General features: G+C 53.6%; 6 protein-coding genes across 6 annotated transcripts; 2 read left to right on the forward strand and 4 right to left on the reverse strand.

The window, feature by feature from the left end:
* Positions 1-980: 980 nt before the first annotated feature.
* Positions 981-3448, forward strand: PG985_001511 (Glutathione transporter 1; the record flags this gene model as incomplete). The annotated part of the gene is made up of 3 exons (XM_066821280.1): positions 981-1286; positions 1360-2303; positions 2359-3448. 3 exons carry the CDS (start codon positions 981-983, stop codon positions 3446-3448), a joined length of 2340 nt encoding a protein of 779 aa, XP_066692159.1.
* A 243-nt stretch (positions 3449-3691) lies between these two features.
* Positions 3692-4582, reverse strand: PG985_001512 (uncharacterized protein; the record flags this gene model as incomplete). Its single annotated transcript, XM_066821281.1, has 2 exons — positions 3692-4221; positions 4333-4582. 2 exons carry the CDS (start codon positions 4580-4582, stop codon positions 3692-3694), a joined length of 780 nt encoding a protein of 259 aa, XP_066692160.1.
* A 546-nt stretch (positions 4583-5128) lies between these two features.
* PG985_001513 (uncharacterized protein) lies at positions 5129-5986 on the reverse strand (the record flags this gene model as incomplete). Its single annotated transcript, XM_066821282.1, has 2 exons — positions 5129-5658; positions 5731-5986. The coding sequence occupies 2 exons, from the start codon at positions 5984-5986 to the stop codon at positions 5129-5131; spliced, it is 786 nt and encodes a 261-aa protein (XP_066692161.1).
* An 886-nt stretch (positions 5987-6872) lies between these two features.
* Positions 6873-7723, reverse strand: PG985_001514 (uncharacterized protein; the record flags this gene model as incomplete). Its single annotated transcript, XM_066821283.1, has 2 exons — positions 6873-7384; positions 7474-7723. The coding sequence occupies 2 exons, from the start codon at positions 7721-7723 to the stop codon at positions 6873-6875; spliced, it is 762 nt and encodes a 253-aa protein (XP_066692162.1).
* Positions 7724-8463: 740 nt separating this feature from the next.
* Positions 8464-10632, reverse strand: PG985_001515 (uncharacterized protein; the record flags this gene model as incomplete). Its single annotated transcript, XM_066821284.1, is given in 5 exon segments — positions 8464-8993; positions 9010-9759; positions 9822-10026; positions 10093-10399; positions 10448-10632. 5 exon segments carry the CDS (start codon positions 10630-10632, stop codon positions 8464-8466), a joined length of 1977 nt encoding a protein of 658 aa, XP_066692163.1.
* A 538-nt stretch (positions 10633-11170) lies between these two features.
* PG985_001516 (uncharacterized protein) lies at positions 11171-15970 on the forward strand (the record flags this gene model as incomplete). The annotated part of the gene is made up of 5 exons (XM_066821285.1): positions 11171-13500; positions 13766-14835; positions 14895-14903; positions 15128-15264; positions 15497-15970. The coding sequence occupies 5 exons, from the start codon at positions 11171-11173 to the stop codon at positions 15968-15970; spliced, it is 4020 nt and encodes a 1339-aa protein (XP_066692164.1).
* Positions 15971-16162: the final 192 nt, after the last annotated feature.

Consider the following 16162-nt stretch of genomic DNA (forward strand, 5'->3'; position numbering starts at 1 on the left):
TGTCGGCGTCATGCGTGTTCGAAGTTAACCTAGTAATGGCTTGAGCGAGAGTTGCAATACGAGTTTCACTTGATTACTTGCATACCACACTTGCCATTTGTGACAAATTCAAATGGCCCCTTGCAGCAATATTCGGGGCATATGAACCCCAACCACCGCCTGCTGATCTGAGTGATGAATCTGCCGGATCCCAAGTCAATTCTTTCATCCTGATCATTGCTCCCATCACATTGTCCCCGTCGGTAATTCAATAGCCGCCGATCTTCTCAAGGCAGATAGATGTTGAGGTTGTCAACTGATTGGGAGATGTCACTATCTGGATGTGACACCTCCGACGATATCCGGCCCTCTGGGAACCTGCCGTTATCCGAGACCCTGGCCCTCGCCATGTTCCCCGGGCTCCACGCCGATGCACCCTCCCACCAAGATAAGCAATCGGGGAGATAAGGTTCAATCACTTTCACTCCAACAACAAACATCCCGGTCGTCTACTTACCCCAGCATTCTGTGATAAGCGGTCAAATACCTACTCATTTGACCCTGCAGCGGACTTCCATGCAGGCTTCGCCTATTAGCGAACTTCCCTTATCACGGTACCATCAATGATTGGCCAATTGATTTCCTCTTTCCTCACGTTGCCTAGTCCATGTCGTACCACAGATAAACTGAGACCAGATGATGGATGCATGCTGGACCAGCCTAATGCACTCCTCCCCTTACCCCTCCATGGCGATTGGGTTCCTACTGGCCATCCAGGTCCGAATCCGAGCGGCCAGGCATACGATTCAGCTGAGCTCCGCGCCATTCAAATACGATGAGTTGCCGCACCGTTCTGCTGCCCCGGCGCTTTTACTTGGCTCCCGCCATGGCAGCTCTTGGTAATTGCTTGTCTCTACGGTGCCTGCCCATCATTTCTTAGCCTCTTCTCCCTCATACGAGAAACCTAGCGGTGGCGCGCCCAGCCAATCGTTTCCCCCAAGATGGAGCCGGAGAAGATCGGCCGTCTGTCGTCTGAAAATGGCGACCGCAATACCAATACGGCGGTGTCCGACGAGGTCAAGTCGGACCTCAAGACGGCGCACAACCTGCCCACTACCCAAGACATTGAGTTGGAGCATGGCCACCTGGCCGAGCTGGAGGTCGACCTCGACCGTGTCCTCGGCGAGGAGGAAGAGGGGGAATACGAGGCCGACACGAGCCCCTTCCCGGCCGTGCGCGCTGTCGTGCCCGAGGCGGACGACACGGGCATCCCGGTGAACACGTTTAGGGCCTGGTTCCTGGGAATTGTGAGTCCATCCTGCCAATTGACACCTGGACGACTGAGTTGGTGAATATGCTTTTGCTGACAAATTGTTGTAGGTCTTCGTGTTTCTTGGAGCTGGCATCAACCAATTCTTCGGGCTGCGCTACCCGGGAGTCAAGATCGTCTCCCTCGTATCGGAGCTGCTGGCTTTCCCTCTCGGCGTCGCGCTTGCCAAGATCTTACCCATCAGCCGCTTCAATCCCGACCGGCACTTCAATATTAAGGAGCATGCTTTGGTCACCATCATGTCCAATGTCTCGTTTGGTTTCGGGTCCGCCGACTCGACCAACATTATCCAGGCCGCCAAGTTCTACGGCTTCTCTCTACAGCCCGGGTTCTCGGTCCTAGTCGTGCTGTGCTGCCAATTAATGGGGTACGGTATCGCCGGCCTCTCGATTCCATGGTTGGTCAAACCGGCCACCATGATCTGGCCGGGTGTCCTGAGCAACATTGCGCTACTGAGCTCGCTGCACTCCAGAGCCAACGCCATTGCCAACGGCTGGAAGATCACCCGCATCAAGTTCTTCATGATGGTCTGCGGCGGCGCCTTCGTCTGGTACTGGTTCCCGGGCCTGATCTTCACGGGCCTCAGCTACTTCAGCTGGATCTGCTGGATCGTCCCCGACAACATCGCGGTGAACCAGGTGTTCGGCATGGTGACGGGCCTGGGCCTGTTCCCCCTCACCTTCGACTGGGCCATGGTGGCCTACAACACGAACCCGCTGCTGAGCCCGCACTGGGCCGCCGTCAACGTCTTCTTCGGCTTCGCCCTCTGGTTCTGGGTCGTCACCCCGGCCCTCTACTACACCAACGTCTGGTTCACGGCCTACCTGCCCCTCTGCACCGCCGACGTCTACGACCGCTACGGGCAGGTCTACGACGTCGCTCAGGTCATGACGGACGGCGTGTTCGACCAGCAGAAGTACGCGGTGTACTCGCCGCCTTACCTGCCGGCTACTTTCGCGTTTGTCTATGGCATTTCGTTTGCTTCTATTACCAGGTATGTCGGATCTATCAACTTGACATGAGGGTTCATTAACTGACCACCATGCTAGTGTGCTTTCCCATGTCTACTTCTTCCACTGGTCCGAGATCAAGCATGCGTTCAAGGGCACATTGCGGCTCGACATTCACGCCCGCCTTATGAAGGCCTACAAGCAGGTTCCTTGGTACTGGTGGGTTGGCATCGTCTTCGCCGTCGCGGGCCTGAGCATCGGCATGGCCGAGGGCTACGGCACCGGTCTCCCCTGGTGGGGCATTATCCTGGCCATTGTCATCCCCGCCGTCTACATGGTCCCCTGCGGCATGATCCAGGGCGTCACAAACGTCGACGCCAACCAGGTCAATGTTCTCTCCGAATTCATTGGCGGCTACTTGTTCCAGGGCAAACCGTTGGCCACCATGCTTTTCAAGATCCTGTCCACGGACGTCGTCGGCCAAGCCCTCTACTTCGCCCAGGACATGAAGCTGGCCCACTACCTCAAGATCCCCTCCCGGTCCCTCTTCTTCGCGCAGGGCCTGGCCACCATCCTCGGCGCCCTCACCCAGACGGGCGTCACCCTCTGGATGCTCGGCAACGTCCCCGAGGTCTGCACCCCGGACCAGCCCAACGGCTTCTCGTGCCCCAACGGCCTGACCGTCTACTCGTCGTCCGTTATCTGGGGCCTGGTGGGGCCCGCCCGCCTCTACTCGGTCGGCCAGATCTACAGCGGCCTCAACCACTTCTTCTGGATCGGCCTGCTGCTGCCGCCCGCGACCTGGCTGCTCTGGAAGAAGACGGGCAATGACTTTATCCGCAAGATCAACTGGCCGCTCATCTTCGTGGGGACGTACAACGTGCCGCCGGCGACGGGCATTAATTATTCGTCGTGGTACATCGTGAACTTCATTTTCAACAAGCTGGTCTATCGGCGATTTAGGGGGTGGTGGACCAAGTACAACTACGTCATGGCGGCGGCGCTGGACACGGGGCTCGCGCTGGCGGGCATCGTCATATTTTTTGCCATCACGTACGGGCCCGGCTTGCAGTTCCCGGCGTGGTGGGGCAACACGGTCTGGAAGGAGACGGCGGACGGGCGGGGGGTGCCTTGGTTGGAGATGCCGGCGGTGGGGTACTTTGGGCCGGGGAATGGGACTTGGTCTTGAGGTGCGCTGTGGATGATTGGATGATAGGGGGCGTAGGGCAGATGTATATATTAGACGAAGAAAAGAGCACTGCAATATTTTTAAGCACATGCTTTGATGTTACTTGAGATAAAGTGTTTTAACGGGGAAAGATTAATGTTGCAACCAACGATTCACTCCAATCTGGAAACAAGTCGCCACATTCAAATCCTCTTTTCTATTTTCTGTCAGGAATCTTCGGTCACTGTCCCATCCCATCAAGTATTATGCCTGCAGCTCGCGCGGCCTGACACTGACATCGAGCTCTTGGGGACTCATGTACCGCCTGAAGCCGCCAATGAGCTTAGCCCCTTCCAAGTTACCCGAGGGCGGTTGATGCATTTGCTGTTCCATCGCGGGACTGTGCCGGGAGCTACTCGTTTTGCGGCCGCGGCGCAGAAACCATGCCCCGGCGACGAGGACAACCAGGGCCGTGCCCAGACCGACGCCGACTCCGATGCCCGCCGACGCGCCGGCCGACAGGGACTGGCTCTTCATCATCGAAGTATTGGCGGGCGCGCTAGACCCCGTCGGGGATGGCGATAACGGCGTCGCCGTCGTTTGGTTGTACCCCTCGGCGGGTATCGAGAAATAGGGGAGGAGCCGCTCGGGAGCGGGCGCGCGGAACGGTTCCTTGTTTAATGGGCTCCCCTGCAACGGGAAATTGCAGTCCCCTGCCCCTCCCGTCGTGGTGTCGTTGCAACAGGCCCATACCTCTGTGTCGGGGCGGTATACTACGTCCCAGGTGTGGTCCTCTGTCGCATAGCAATTCCGATCGCTTTCATCAGCCACTCGTCTTGAGAAGGGGCTTCTGGTGGGTGTATTTTGTTGGAAGACTCAAGATGATTGGGAGAAGGGCCACTTACTACACTGCGTCCGGCAGGCGGATTCGGGGAAGTTGGGATCCGTACAGCCGGGTCTGTAGTACCCGCTGGTGCCCTCGTGCGGATCGGGGGTGTGACATAAGATGTCACTTAGGCAGGTGTCGCCTCGGTTGCAGCATGGTAGCACTGGTGTAGTCGCGTTGAGAGGGCCGCAGGGCGAGGATAGGGGCGTGTAGGTGGTCCAGGTTGTCCCGAATTTGTCAATGTTGAAGTTGTAACAGACTACAGCCATCGTAGCACCTATGCTGGGCAGGGGATATAGATTTCCATCGATGGCCTTGCGGTGGGTGGCTAACTATGAAGTGAAAAGGATGAAAAGAAGAAGTTGGGCCAAGTCGCAAATGCGTGTCGGGGACAAGCTTTTCTGAGATGCTTCTACAGTACCTTGTCCATAGTGTCGGTTTCTTATGGGGGGCTAAGGGGCGGCTTACATGCCAATAGGATTTTCATGTCACGGTACACAACATGTTAGTGAGAAATACAATTAGAAGCGCACCGTATCTTGCTTGTAGGCGGCTCCGCAAAGCGGTCTAAAGGGGGGTAACGCCCCAACGCATTCAGCAACTGGCCCCCAAAATCTGACAGTCAGCATGGAGACATGCCCCAACTGCCGACAACATATAAATGAGAAACCCTGTCAATAGCTCTGTTATTTTCCTGCAGATCGAATAGGGAATACAACCACGAGGTTCTAATTAGAAATCATCTCCAATACTGTTTATGTACTTTACATTATCCTTGAATAAGGTCGGGCCAGAAGCTTTATACAAACGGAGAATCATCCCTGAAGCTCACGAGGTCCCGTATTGTTGACATCCAGCTCTTGGAGACTGACATAGGCTCTGGAATCGTCTGTATAGTTGTTTGGAAAGTCTCCCCAGGCCCGCTGCTGCTGCTGCTGCTTTTTCCCTGTCCCATCATCTTGCCCAACAACAGGTTCCTTGAGCTGGCGGCGCCGCAAAAGCCAAAAGCCGGCACCGACCACAGCCAGTGCTACACCTAGGCCTACGCCTATTCCTATCCCCGCAGATGCACCTGCCGATAGTAATCCGCCGGTGGGCGCGGGCTCAGTTGATGGTGATGAAGAGGGAGAGGATGGTGGTGAAGAGGGAGAGGACGGTGGGATCGTCGGTTGAACATTTCCATCCCAAGGTACCGTGTAGTAAGAAACCAGGTCGGAAGTGGAGGGGGCGTCAAAGGGCTCCCCTAAGTCGGCATTTCCCGGCAACGGATGGTTGCAGTCCTTGTCATCGCAGCATGCCCAGTTCTTGGAGTCGTCTTGATAGACAACATCCCAAGTATGATCTTCTGTTGACGCGGGGATCGCAGCACAGGGTCAGTAACGAGACTTTCCGCCAATCACAAAATATTTCTCCTTACTGCATTGCTTTCGGCAGAAAGGATCCGGGAAGTTTGGATCGGTGCAGCCAGGTCGGTAGTACCCGCTCGTGTTGCCTGCGTGCTTACCACCACTGACGCGGCACAAGACGTTGCTGAGGCAGGTATCTCCCTTGGTGCAACAGGGCAATACCTTGGTAGTAGCATTGAAGACGCCACATGGGGATTGGTTCGGCGAATACGTGATTTGTGTGTTTTGGTACTTGTCTGTCGCGAAGGTAAAACAGTATGTTGCCATTTTGAATCTGCGATACCACAAGGGAACGATCGAGTTTCAAGTGGGAGATTGATCTTGGAATGGATATCCTATGTAGTCCGGCCATGCACGCTGTTTTATGATAGAAGTGCAAGGGCGTGGGGGATTTGGGAACAATTTAGACGTCTACGTCGAGCCCAGTCTTTTTCAGGGAGAAGGGGGGGAACAGAGGTGGGTTGTTGGTCATGCTGATCTGCTGATGCAATTTCCGGGATACGTCGCACAACATGGTGGCTTAGGACGAGAATCGAAGTCATTGGATGTGTAGGCGAAAGAGCTGCGAGAAAAACAAAAGGAAGATTGGCTGTGGGCGGGATCCTGCTTTGCGCCCACAGCCATCAGTCCAGTCAGCAAAGTGCTGTGGCGCATCTCTGCGGATTTGGAGGCGCCAACCATTTCACTTCTTTGTCCCATTCAACCTGTGGCGTTGAAGCCCTTGCTTAGCAGCCTGATATGCTCCAGTACAGCCTGCTTATGAGGCTCTAGGTGGCGTCGGACCCAAGGGAGGATGCATGAACTCTGCCTTGTCATGTCCAAGGACTAATGCGTATGTGAGGATTGTTCGTTCCCGGAAAGTACGGCAGCCTGCTTAAGATTGGACGACTGGTGAATCTATTGGGCCAGATTCGAGGCACCTGTCAACGTCTTCCTGAGGGTCTCAAAAGGCAATACGAGTTGCTACTTTCCACCTGGATGGACACAGGAACTGAATGACGTAAAAAACAAGTTGAAAGGATCATAGGTGGGTAGCGATAAGGAAATAGCATAACTGGGTCAAGTAGCGATGTTGACGAGACTGGGACTAAGCTCGATCTGCCACAATTCAGACTGTCGAATTGATTTAATCTCATGAACATGAACTCAATCATTATGCCTGCAACTCCTCCGGTCTGATTCTGTGTTCAAGCTCCCGGGGACTTGTGGTGCCCCTCAGTTCACCTGGATGCGTATTGGTCGTATCGTACCCCGGCTGTGGTTTAAATTGCTGCTGGTGCTGTTGATCCAATCTCTCATCATGCCCAGAAGCAGGTTCTTGGCGTCGGCGGCGATGACGACGCAAATACCACAAGCCGGCGCTGACCACAACCAAAGCCGTGCCCAAGCCCGCGCCTACTCCTATCCCCGCAGCCGCACCCGCCGTCAAGTCTCCGCCGCCGGATGCTGACAGTGATGTCTCTTGGACAGACCCTGCGATCGGTATCGTGAAGTAAGGGGTGAGCTTGTCGGGGGCGGGCGCTTGAAAGGGTTCCCCCTTATTCGGATTGTCTGGCGGCGTGTGCCTGCAGTCCGCGACTGCCCCGTTGATTTTGACAGCAGTGTCATTGCAGCAGGCCCACACCTTTCTGTCGGTCAGGTAGACGAAGTCCCAGGAGTGGTCTTCTGTTTAGGGTCAATCACCACCAGGCACTGATCAGTAAGGATATTTCCTAGCATGCAGCGAGCTGGTTGGAGTCCCCGTAATTACTTACTGCATTGCGTTCGACAGGCCGGCTCTGGGAAGTCTGGGTCTGTGCAGCCGGGTCGGTAGTATCCAGTGGTCTCCGAGTGGTTGTTTAAATTGTGACATATGTTGTCGCTGAGACAGATGTCGCCGTTGGCGCAGCAATGTACCACCCTTTGCGTGTCATTGATGGGATTACATGGCGATGACTTAGGTTCGTAGACAATCACAGTATTTCCGAATTTGTCGATGGCGAAATTGTAGCACTTTGCTGCCATTGTAGAGGACGAAATTTCCTGGTGTCTAGTAGACGTGGGTGTACGGCTTAGGTGCCGAGCGGCTTGAGCTCCCGGTGCAACGAGATATAGTAGTGACCGGTGAGGTGTGGGGATTTTGCGAGTAGAAAGGATTCGAGTGTCGAGGATGGTGAATTGCTACCTTTTCCACCCGGCTTTTAAAGCCCGAGACCAGACTTCACACGTCCGAGGCGAGGCTCTTGACGTAGAAACGCACTGTAAAGAGGGGGTTTGTCTGACGGTGTACAGCATCCGAGGGCGTTCGGCGTCTTCGCAGGGGAACCAGTCAAGAGCTCGCTTAGAATTCGACCTGCAGACGGTTTGGAGACACAAGTTAGGAAGTGGTGTCGATCTCGAGGGGTGATCAGCCAATGAAGCCTCGCAACTCCTTCCGAGCCTGTGTACTCAGCGCTGGCTAGGTGGTACAGCACAATTGCCTTGCCAGCATGCAATGTAAAAGTGACAGCTTTTGGACACTTGCATTGCGATACAATTCATTAAATTGACACATGAGCGGGACTCTGCATTAGTGTTTGCGATATCTGAAGGCGACTGAGTGGATTAAGAAGGGCAAGTTGTACCACATGAAGGCATGTTTGGCACCTGCAATCCACATCAAAAAATGCATACATAAGTTAATATCTACCAAGATAGTATTAGAGATGATGATCCGAATAAGCTACTACTGCGCCAACAAATTCCGTTCGCACCACCGTCTCCTTTCAGACCCTGTTGTACAACGATCCCATCTGGGCATATGATACCAGGGGCATGTAATCCATATTTCCAGGGGCCAGAGAGATATACTCCGACTGGATATCCACTAAATCCTGAATCTCAATTGTTCGGTTCGGGCTCGTGAGAAGAACCTTGAACTGGGGAACCCCACCAGGCGCGGCAAGGTCTTTGAGTAAGCCGACGATGAACCCAAGGTCGGCGGCCCAATGCGCCTGTTCGTACCACGAAACGCCATCAAGAAGGACGTATAACGCGACGCCTTGGGGAACCTGCTGAACTAAAAGCCGGAACACTTCGCACAAAGCCGGCAGTGTGCGGTTGTAGCAATCCTGGAGGAACTCATGTGAGTCGATGGCGCCGAGGTTGGGAAGCGGCGCCCTCAACGCGAGAACAAGCTGGGCGATTAGGCTGCGCAGCATGCCGTTGGGCCCGCTCAGGCAATCCTCGGAATCGACATCGAGGTGCTTCCCGCAGAAGAAATGTAACACCACGGTGTTGGGGAGGTCGAGGGAGACTGACGGCTATGGTACTGGCCAGAACCGACATGGGCGATACTTTCTCTAGCGCCAGGGCCCCGACAGCGAGCAGCAGCGTCGAGTGCGACGTGCCCAGCCAGCTTTGAAAGTGGCGGGTCTTCATCAACCACCGCGCTCTGGCCTTGCTGTCGGTATCCATTCGGCTAGCTTGCCTGAGAACCGAGGTCAGGTCATCTGTCCATGATTGCGGGTCGACATCGAGTATTTTCATGAGGTCCAGTTCAGAGAGTGTCGGGATGGGACTCGGCGATGGTTGTCTTGAGCGGTTGTACTCGATCTGCAAGCTCTGTGTTGCGATATGTTCCCGAAGCACCGCGTTCTCCTGGGCCATCCTCAACACCATCGTCTTGGCCTCGGCCGCAAACTCTCCCGCCGAGTGATCTTTCACGATGGACTGGACTTCGGAGCGGACTTCCTGGCGCAGTGTATTGATCAACCGCGTCCCAAATACGCTTGCAAACTGCGCCAGGTTCCTGTTGTTTCTCTGGGAGAGTTGCTCAATGTCTTGCCGGCTGGCCAAGTCTCCGAGTTGGCCCGATATCGCCGCCATCCCCATATGAGTCTCTTCGATGCTTGACCGGATCAACTGGAGATCGGCGTGAGTCTTTGCTTGAAGCTTCATCTTGATCCGGCTAATTGTGGATCCCAGCTCGGAAGACCTTCGTCTTAGCTTCTCCAAAATCCCATCGACTGTTTCCGTCTCGGGCGTCCCACCGGCCAAACGGTTCATAACCCGGGTAAACCCTGTATTGGGCGTCAGCCTTCTTGAACTCCCAACAGGAGGTTGCGCGTGTGATTCTTCTTACTCTTCCTAGTTCCATCGAGGATATGTATAAGGTCCGGAATATCCTTGCAAAGCTCGTCGTAAAAGGACTTTGCTATGCCAGATATGTCTTCGTCGTCGTCACGTCCAAATAGCTTGTACGCGGCGTCCATCGTGCGGATCATGTCCGGGATCTCCTCGAATGTCTGAATGATCTTGTCACGATTCTGCTCTTTGTGTCGGGCAGTCTATACATTTGCTGGCGTTAGTCTCTCTTTTGTATTAGTCGCTGATTGATGAAAAGGTTTACATACGGCAAATAGGAGTGTTAGACCGCCTTTGATCACACTAAGTCCATATTCTTCAGGTACTAGCTCAACCCAAGGTTGAATATATGGTGCGGCTTTGGCTACCACCCTGTCTGCCCTCCTTGTTGTCTTCTTGGGCGAATTGAGGTTTTCCAACTTGGCAGCTTCTAGTTGGTTTAAAACATCGTCCCACGAACATTTGAGGAGGTCGAGACCGTTTGTTTGAGCCTGATCAAGTGTACCGTTGTGAACGGCAGCCAGTTGATTAGGGGTCTGAACGCGCCCAAATGCGACCAAGACCTGCTGAAGGTGTCTGGTGTCGCATCAGTATCCATACAATAAAAAGCTATGTTTTACTCACAGAACCGGTGGTTCTGATCCAGGAATGAATCTCGATTGATCATCCGCGTAATAGGTCTTTTCGCCATAGGCATCATGGACGCTTGTTCCTTCCTTCTTAAACCAAGCCTCCAAATCCGCAACTGCGACATTACTGCTGCTGCTGCTAGGCTGGCATTGGTTTATGATAGGAACTCTGCTTGTCATGTTGGCGGATAAACCATGTAAAAGGTTGGGTGTATTAGGTGCAGATGAAGTTCCAGTCATTGCTCACGGTAAGTAGGTAAGCATCAGGCTCCAAGAAGGTATGGTGGTTGCAACCATCTCGGTGAGGAAAGCAGGCTGCCGCCCTGCTTATGCCCGCCAAGATGCATAATACTGGCCTGACCCCTCTTCCATAACCAACAGAGCTGCATGAACACGAATTAAAAGATCGACAAATGTATCACAAGTGGGGCATCTCGCATTAGCAAGGCCACCACTACCAGGTATGAATGAGAGAATGAGGACGAGAACAGCAAGGCTTCCGTAATGGAGGGTCGGATCATGGTAAGCCCCGTTTCAGCTTTGGGCGGTAAAATGAAAAATTCACTGATCTCTGGCCAATTCACTTTTTGGACGCAACAACTCCAGAGCGCATCATCTTCAAGCTAAGGATGCATTGCAATACTTGAAAGTCCAAACCAAGCCAACAAGTCTCGACTCGCTGAATTGCGCAACCTTAAGCACATGATCAGACCCAACAATGGCGAGCCATTTCAACGACGCGAAAAGCCAGTCCTCTTCAGCTTCACTTTCAAAGGAGGCGCTTGCTGCTTTGGAACAAGATCTGGCAGCCGAGGACCCTACAGGAGGCCCTGCAGTCCTTATCGAGCGGTACCTCAAGCTTCACAGGGCCCAAAGCAATGCACAAAACAAAACACAAGATAAGCTATATGAGCTGCACAATGACACCACTAAACGACTGAAGAAGGTTGAGCGTCAGCTGAGGAAGGTAGCGAGTTCAGTTTCCACCAGTACTAAGCCGTCTACCATCTCCGAGCTTTCTTACCTGGAAGATGATTATGAGCTCGGGTATGAAGAGAATACCATACCAGAGACTCGAGATACGAATTTTGAGTTGTTCAAGAATCGGTATGGGGATCATGAAGGCAAGAACTGCATTGAAGTCCTCATTGCAGGGTCCGATTTCGATGAACAAGTTCGTCAAGAGCTTGGCCGTCGTGGTGAGCTCGACGAAGACAACCACAAGCGCCGGGTCGATCCTGATGAGATGGATGAGGTTATCATTCAAAGGGTCCGTATACAATCGCCAGCATTGTTGTTTTTACTTTGCAAAGCGTTGGACCACCCCGACCTCGAGTGGAAGGGTCACAACAGGACCACCTTCTATCGCCCGTTTGCAATGTTCTCCCATGTACATAACAAAATGAGAGATCAGTGCACGGAAATCGAAGACTACTGGTTTCCTCGGTCAAGTACTTCAAATAATCTGACCGAGGAAATGCAGATGGAGACAGTGGAGGGGACGATTGCACGACTGAGACAGGCGGATCCTGAGGGGACCGCCAAGGAAGCAGTTCCGGTCTCCGAAAACCCAGAGCTTGGCTCCGTTACATCGGACGAGTCGAACAAACCCAGGAAGATATCTCTAGCCCGAAGAACTGAGAGAAGTCTACTCCAAAAAGCTCTCCTGGAGAATTATCACACACTTTTGGAGTTACGGTGCTACTTGGACTTCGTGGAAAAACGCATATTGCCATCTACACGCCGTTACGAAGATGCAAAGAAGCCTGAAGCGCGAAAGATCCGCTATCAGGATCTGTGGTTCCTTTTTCCGCCCGGAGAGCTTCTTGTTGCAAAGCGTTTCCCATCAATGCCTGTATTTGGCGGGTTTGACAAAGATGAACTGCAGATTGGGCGATGCTATAGGCGAGAAAAGCCTGATGCTACTGCTACATCAGGGTGGACCCAACCTTCCTACCTCGCTTGCCAATCTCGGAAGCCGAAATGCACTTTCGAACAATTCTGCGTGGGCATGTATGGGATCGACTTCCACGGCGAAAACTATGGCCGTTCTGAACGATTTATCTTAATCCCCTTTTTCGAAGGATTGCAAGAGGTTACCAGTCTACCTATATACCCTCTTCGATTTCACAAAGATCAGGAAGAGCTCCGGAGATCTTTCAGCGAGAGGGGGTCAATGTTCAAAGACGCGATAGAACTTCGTCACATGGCTTACCGTGGATGGAGTCGCAAGTGGTTTCCTCGGTCATCTCGGGGACCACCGGGGCCAGGACCAGGCTTGAGCGCTCAGCAACAGCAGCAATTGGTCTCAACACCTACAGTGGTACACAACTCGACATACATTGAGAGTGACGTTATCGTCGACGTCAGTGAAGCTTACAGGGCAGCGCAGAGCACAGCTTCTCCATTTCCAGGGAAATGGGTTCGCGCTCCAGAGTTACATACTCGTCAAGACATGATTGAAATAATCAGGTGGAGCGACAAAAAACGAACAGACGAGATATCGCGTGTTCAGGACCGGACCCAGACAGATGATGCAATATGTATCCTAGAAGCATCTAGCTTTATGGATAAAGAACCACTCGCAATGCCTCAGAAGAAACCCGAATTCACGGAGGAAGATCTTTTGCTTTTCGCTGAATGTCTTCCTGCCTACGCACTCAGAGAACGCAAGTTCTTTTTGGCCGACGTGCGATATCTCCATCGACTTCAGACAGACTTTGATGCTTTTGACAGCTTGAAGATTGATCCTGGGCACATCCGTATCGTCAAAGCGGTCGTTTCGTCTCACTTCCAACGCAAGGATATGGAGAACCGTCCTGAGTTTGCGACCATGATAGATCAAGACCTGATCCGAGGGAAAGGTCGCGGTCTTGTCATTCTTCTCCACGGAGCACCGGGCGTGGGCAAAACGGCCACTGCAGAATCTGTCGCGTTGTGGTTCAAGCAGCCACTGTTCGTCATTACGTGCGGTGACTTGGGGTTCACGCCCCAAGGGGTGGAATCTTCATTGGGCGAAATATTCCGCTTTGCTCATCTGTGGAATTGGTATGTTTACTCAATGCACTTTCCAAGTGGTTCGGGGTACGAAGGATCATTCAAACATCGTGAACCGCGAAGTTGGTAATGATGCAAGTAGAAGCAGCTGACATTGTCTTTTCAGTATATTGCTCCTTGATGAGGCCGATGTTTTCTTATCTCAACGTGAGACAAACAATTTACAGAGGAATGCCTTGGTATCGGTCTTTCTACGGTGCAGTTCTCTTCATGGCCATACGATCTACTATATCTCTCATAACTAATACATACCTAGCGTTCTGGAATACTACAATGGCATTCTCTTTCTGACTACGAACCGAGTGGGAACCCTCGATGAAGCCTTCAAGTCCCGAGTCCACCTCTCCCTGTATTATCCTCCACTTGGAAGATCGCAAACAGAAGAGATTACACGAATGAACCTCATGCGCCTTCGAAGTATTGAGGAGCAGCGTTCTAAAATCAACGACGGAAAAGCCTTATACGTTGATGTGGACGGCATCTGCGAGTTCGCTACAGGCCACTGGGATAGACACACAGAGCATAATGGCGCGGGTAGATGGAATGGGCGTCAGATCCGCAATGCTGTCCAGATCGCGGCCTCTCTCGCCTGGTACGACAGAAAGAACGACCGCAACCCCGGGGCCGAAGAGGTGCCACCAACTCTGGATGAGCGCCACTTCCGAATAGTTGAACAGACTATGACCTTATTCGAGGGGTACATGACGAAAGCCAGAGGGGGGACCGATACGTACTTATCAGAGCAGCGAAGCGAGCGTTACGATCGTTTCAAGAACCCAGAGCCGGATCCCTTTGGTCCCGTTGGCAACGTTGGCAACGTTGGCATTGGCGGATACTATCCTTACCAGAACAGGCAACAACCCGTGCAGCAGCCGGGTTGGTCCCAACAGCAAATGCCGAGCGCGGCAGGGCCAAGCCACCACCATGCGACAGGTTCACCTTATGCAGGGCCACCGAGCCAGCAATACCAGCAGAAGATGCCGATCCATCATCAACCACATGCGGGATTCAGCGGCCAGGCTCAGCAAGCTACGCACTTGGCGCCCTCGCTTTCATTTGGCTCAATGCAAACTGACCAGCGGACCCATATCTCTTCAGGGAACATCGGGCCCCAAGGCTACCCGCAGAACCAGGCCCCGCAGTTGAATCCTCAGGGATCGTATATGGCTTCAGGGGCGGCGGCAACAACGGAGCGACAACAAGGTATCAGTTACCAGACTGGGAGCTCCGCGCCGCGCTCATCGCAGCAGCCATCGGAGGATGTGTTTGGGTCCTACGGCGCAAGTCCGCCCTCTATGAACCCAGGTGGTAGTAACCTGTCGCAAGGTCAGCCACCTGTCCAGCAGCCAGGGCAGTGGACTGCAAATCCGATGACACCTGGCCAGGGAATGTAAGTATGTACTAACGATGAAGAGGAGTAAAACCTGGGCACACTTGGGTATTTTGCTTTCATTTGATGTTCTGGGGGGGTTATATGATTTCATGAATATCACGGCTCGAAATAGTCATAGCACTTCGAGACTAAATACACTCACTAAGCTGTAAGATGTCGATGAGTTTGTTGAATCGATCTTCACTGCGCGTCGATAACATATGGCTATGTTAATCCGTATAATAGTCCTCCCCAAGACCGATTTCATGGAGCCTGTATCGCTCCAGGGACCGGTGGAAAGCGACATATCCCATGGCGTGGTCGATCCACGCCTGGCAGTACTTTTCTTTGCCCTTTTTCTCAAGGACCAAGAGTATGCGCCTGTACGCTGCTAGAATCTCCTCCACGACGGCTCCGAAGACGTCATATACATCCTTGGTCTCTGCGAAAGCCCGATTGTACATGTAGTTGCCCTTCTCGCCCGCCAATTCCTCTTTGTAGAATCTGCGAGTTGAGGTTTTAGTTCCTGCTAGGTCCAGCTATGCAAAAAGGAAGAACAGGGAAAGAAGAAAAGGTGACGCACGACAAAATATCATTCACAAAGTTGATATACAGCACCATGTCCGGCACCGCCTCCACATAGCAAGCCACGTCCGGCTCGAGCGCGCGCGGGAAGGTCATGAAGCTGTAGACCTCGGAGATGCCGTCCTTGTCGCGGAGGAAGTAGGGCCAGCGCACGGCGCCGGCGGTGGGGGCCCAGGCCGGGGAGGCGAAGACGGCGCTGGCGAGGGCGGTGGCGTTGACGAAGTTGAGCGACGCCGTCACGATGAAGTTGGCCACCAGCGGCTCGTACCACGCGTCCACCCGCCGCAGGTACGCGTCCAGCGCCCGCGCCAGCGCCGACGTCTGCGGCTCCCGCGCGTGGAACCGCCGCACGAAGTGGATCCATTCCGTCGCGTCCTGGCCGGCCTCGTCGTCGACCAGGGCGACGAGCCAGGTGAAGATGCCGATGAAGATGCGCAGGTCCATGGGGTGCTTGGGATAGCAGAACTGGAAGCACCACCACGTGGCGTGGTTAGACGCGGATAACATTGGAGACGGGGGGATGGTGAAACATACCCGAGCGTAATGGAGGCCGACTATGAAGAAGTACCGGGACTTGGAGCCCTCGGGCTGGGGGACGCCCAGGTCTCGGGCCTGTTCGTGCACGCCCCGCAGCAGGCCGTCGAAGTCGTCGCCCGTCGCCGGGCCGCTGTAGCCGATGCCGTCGAGAAACTGGGA

This window comes from Apiospora marii (assembly GCF_038362585.1).
Source record: "Apiospora marii strain CBS 49790 chromosome Unknown utg000001l_segment0_segment0, whole genome shotgun sequence".
NCBI classification, from domain to species: domain Eukaryota; kingdom Fungi; phylum Ascomycota; class Sordariomycetes; order Amphisphaeriales; family Apiosporaceae; genus Apiospora; species Apiospora marii.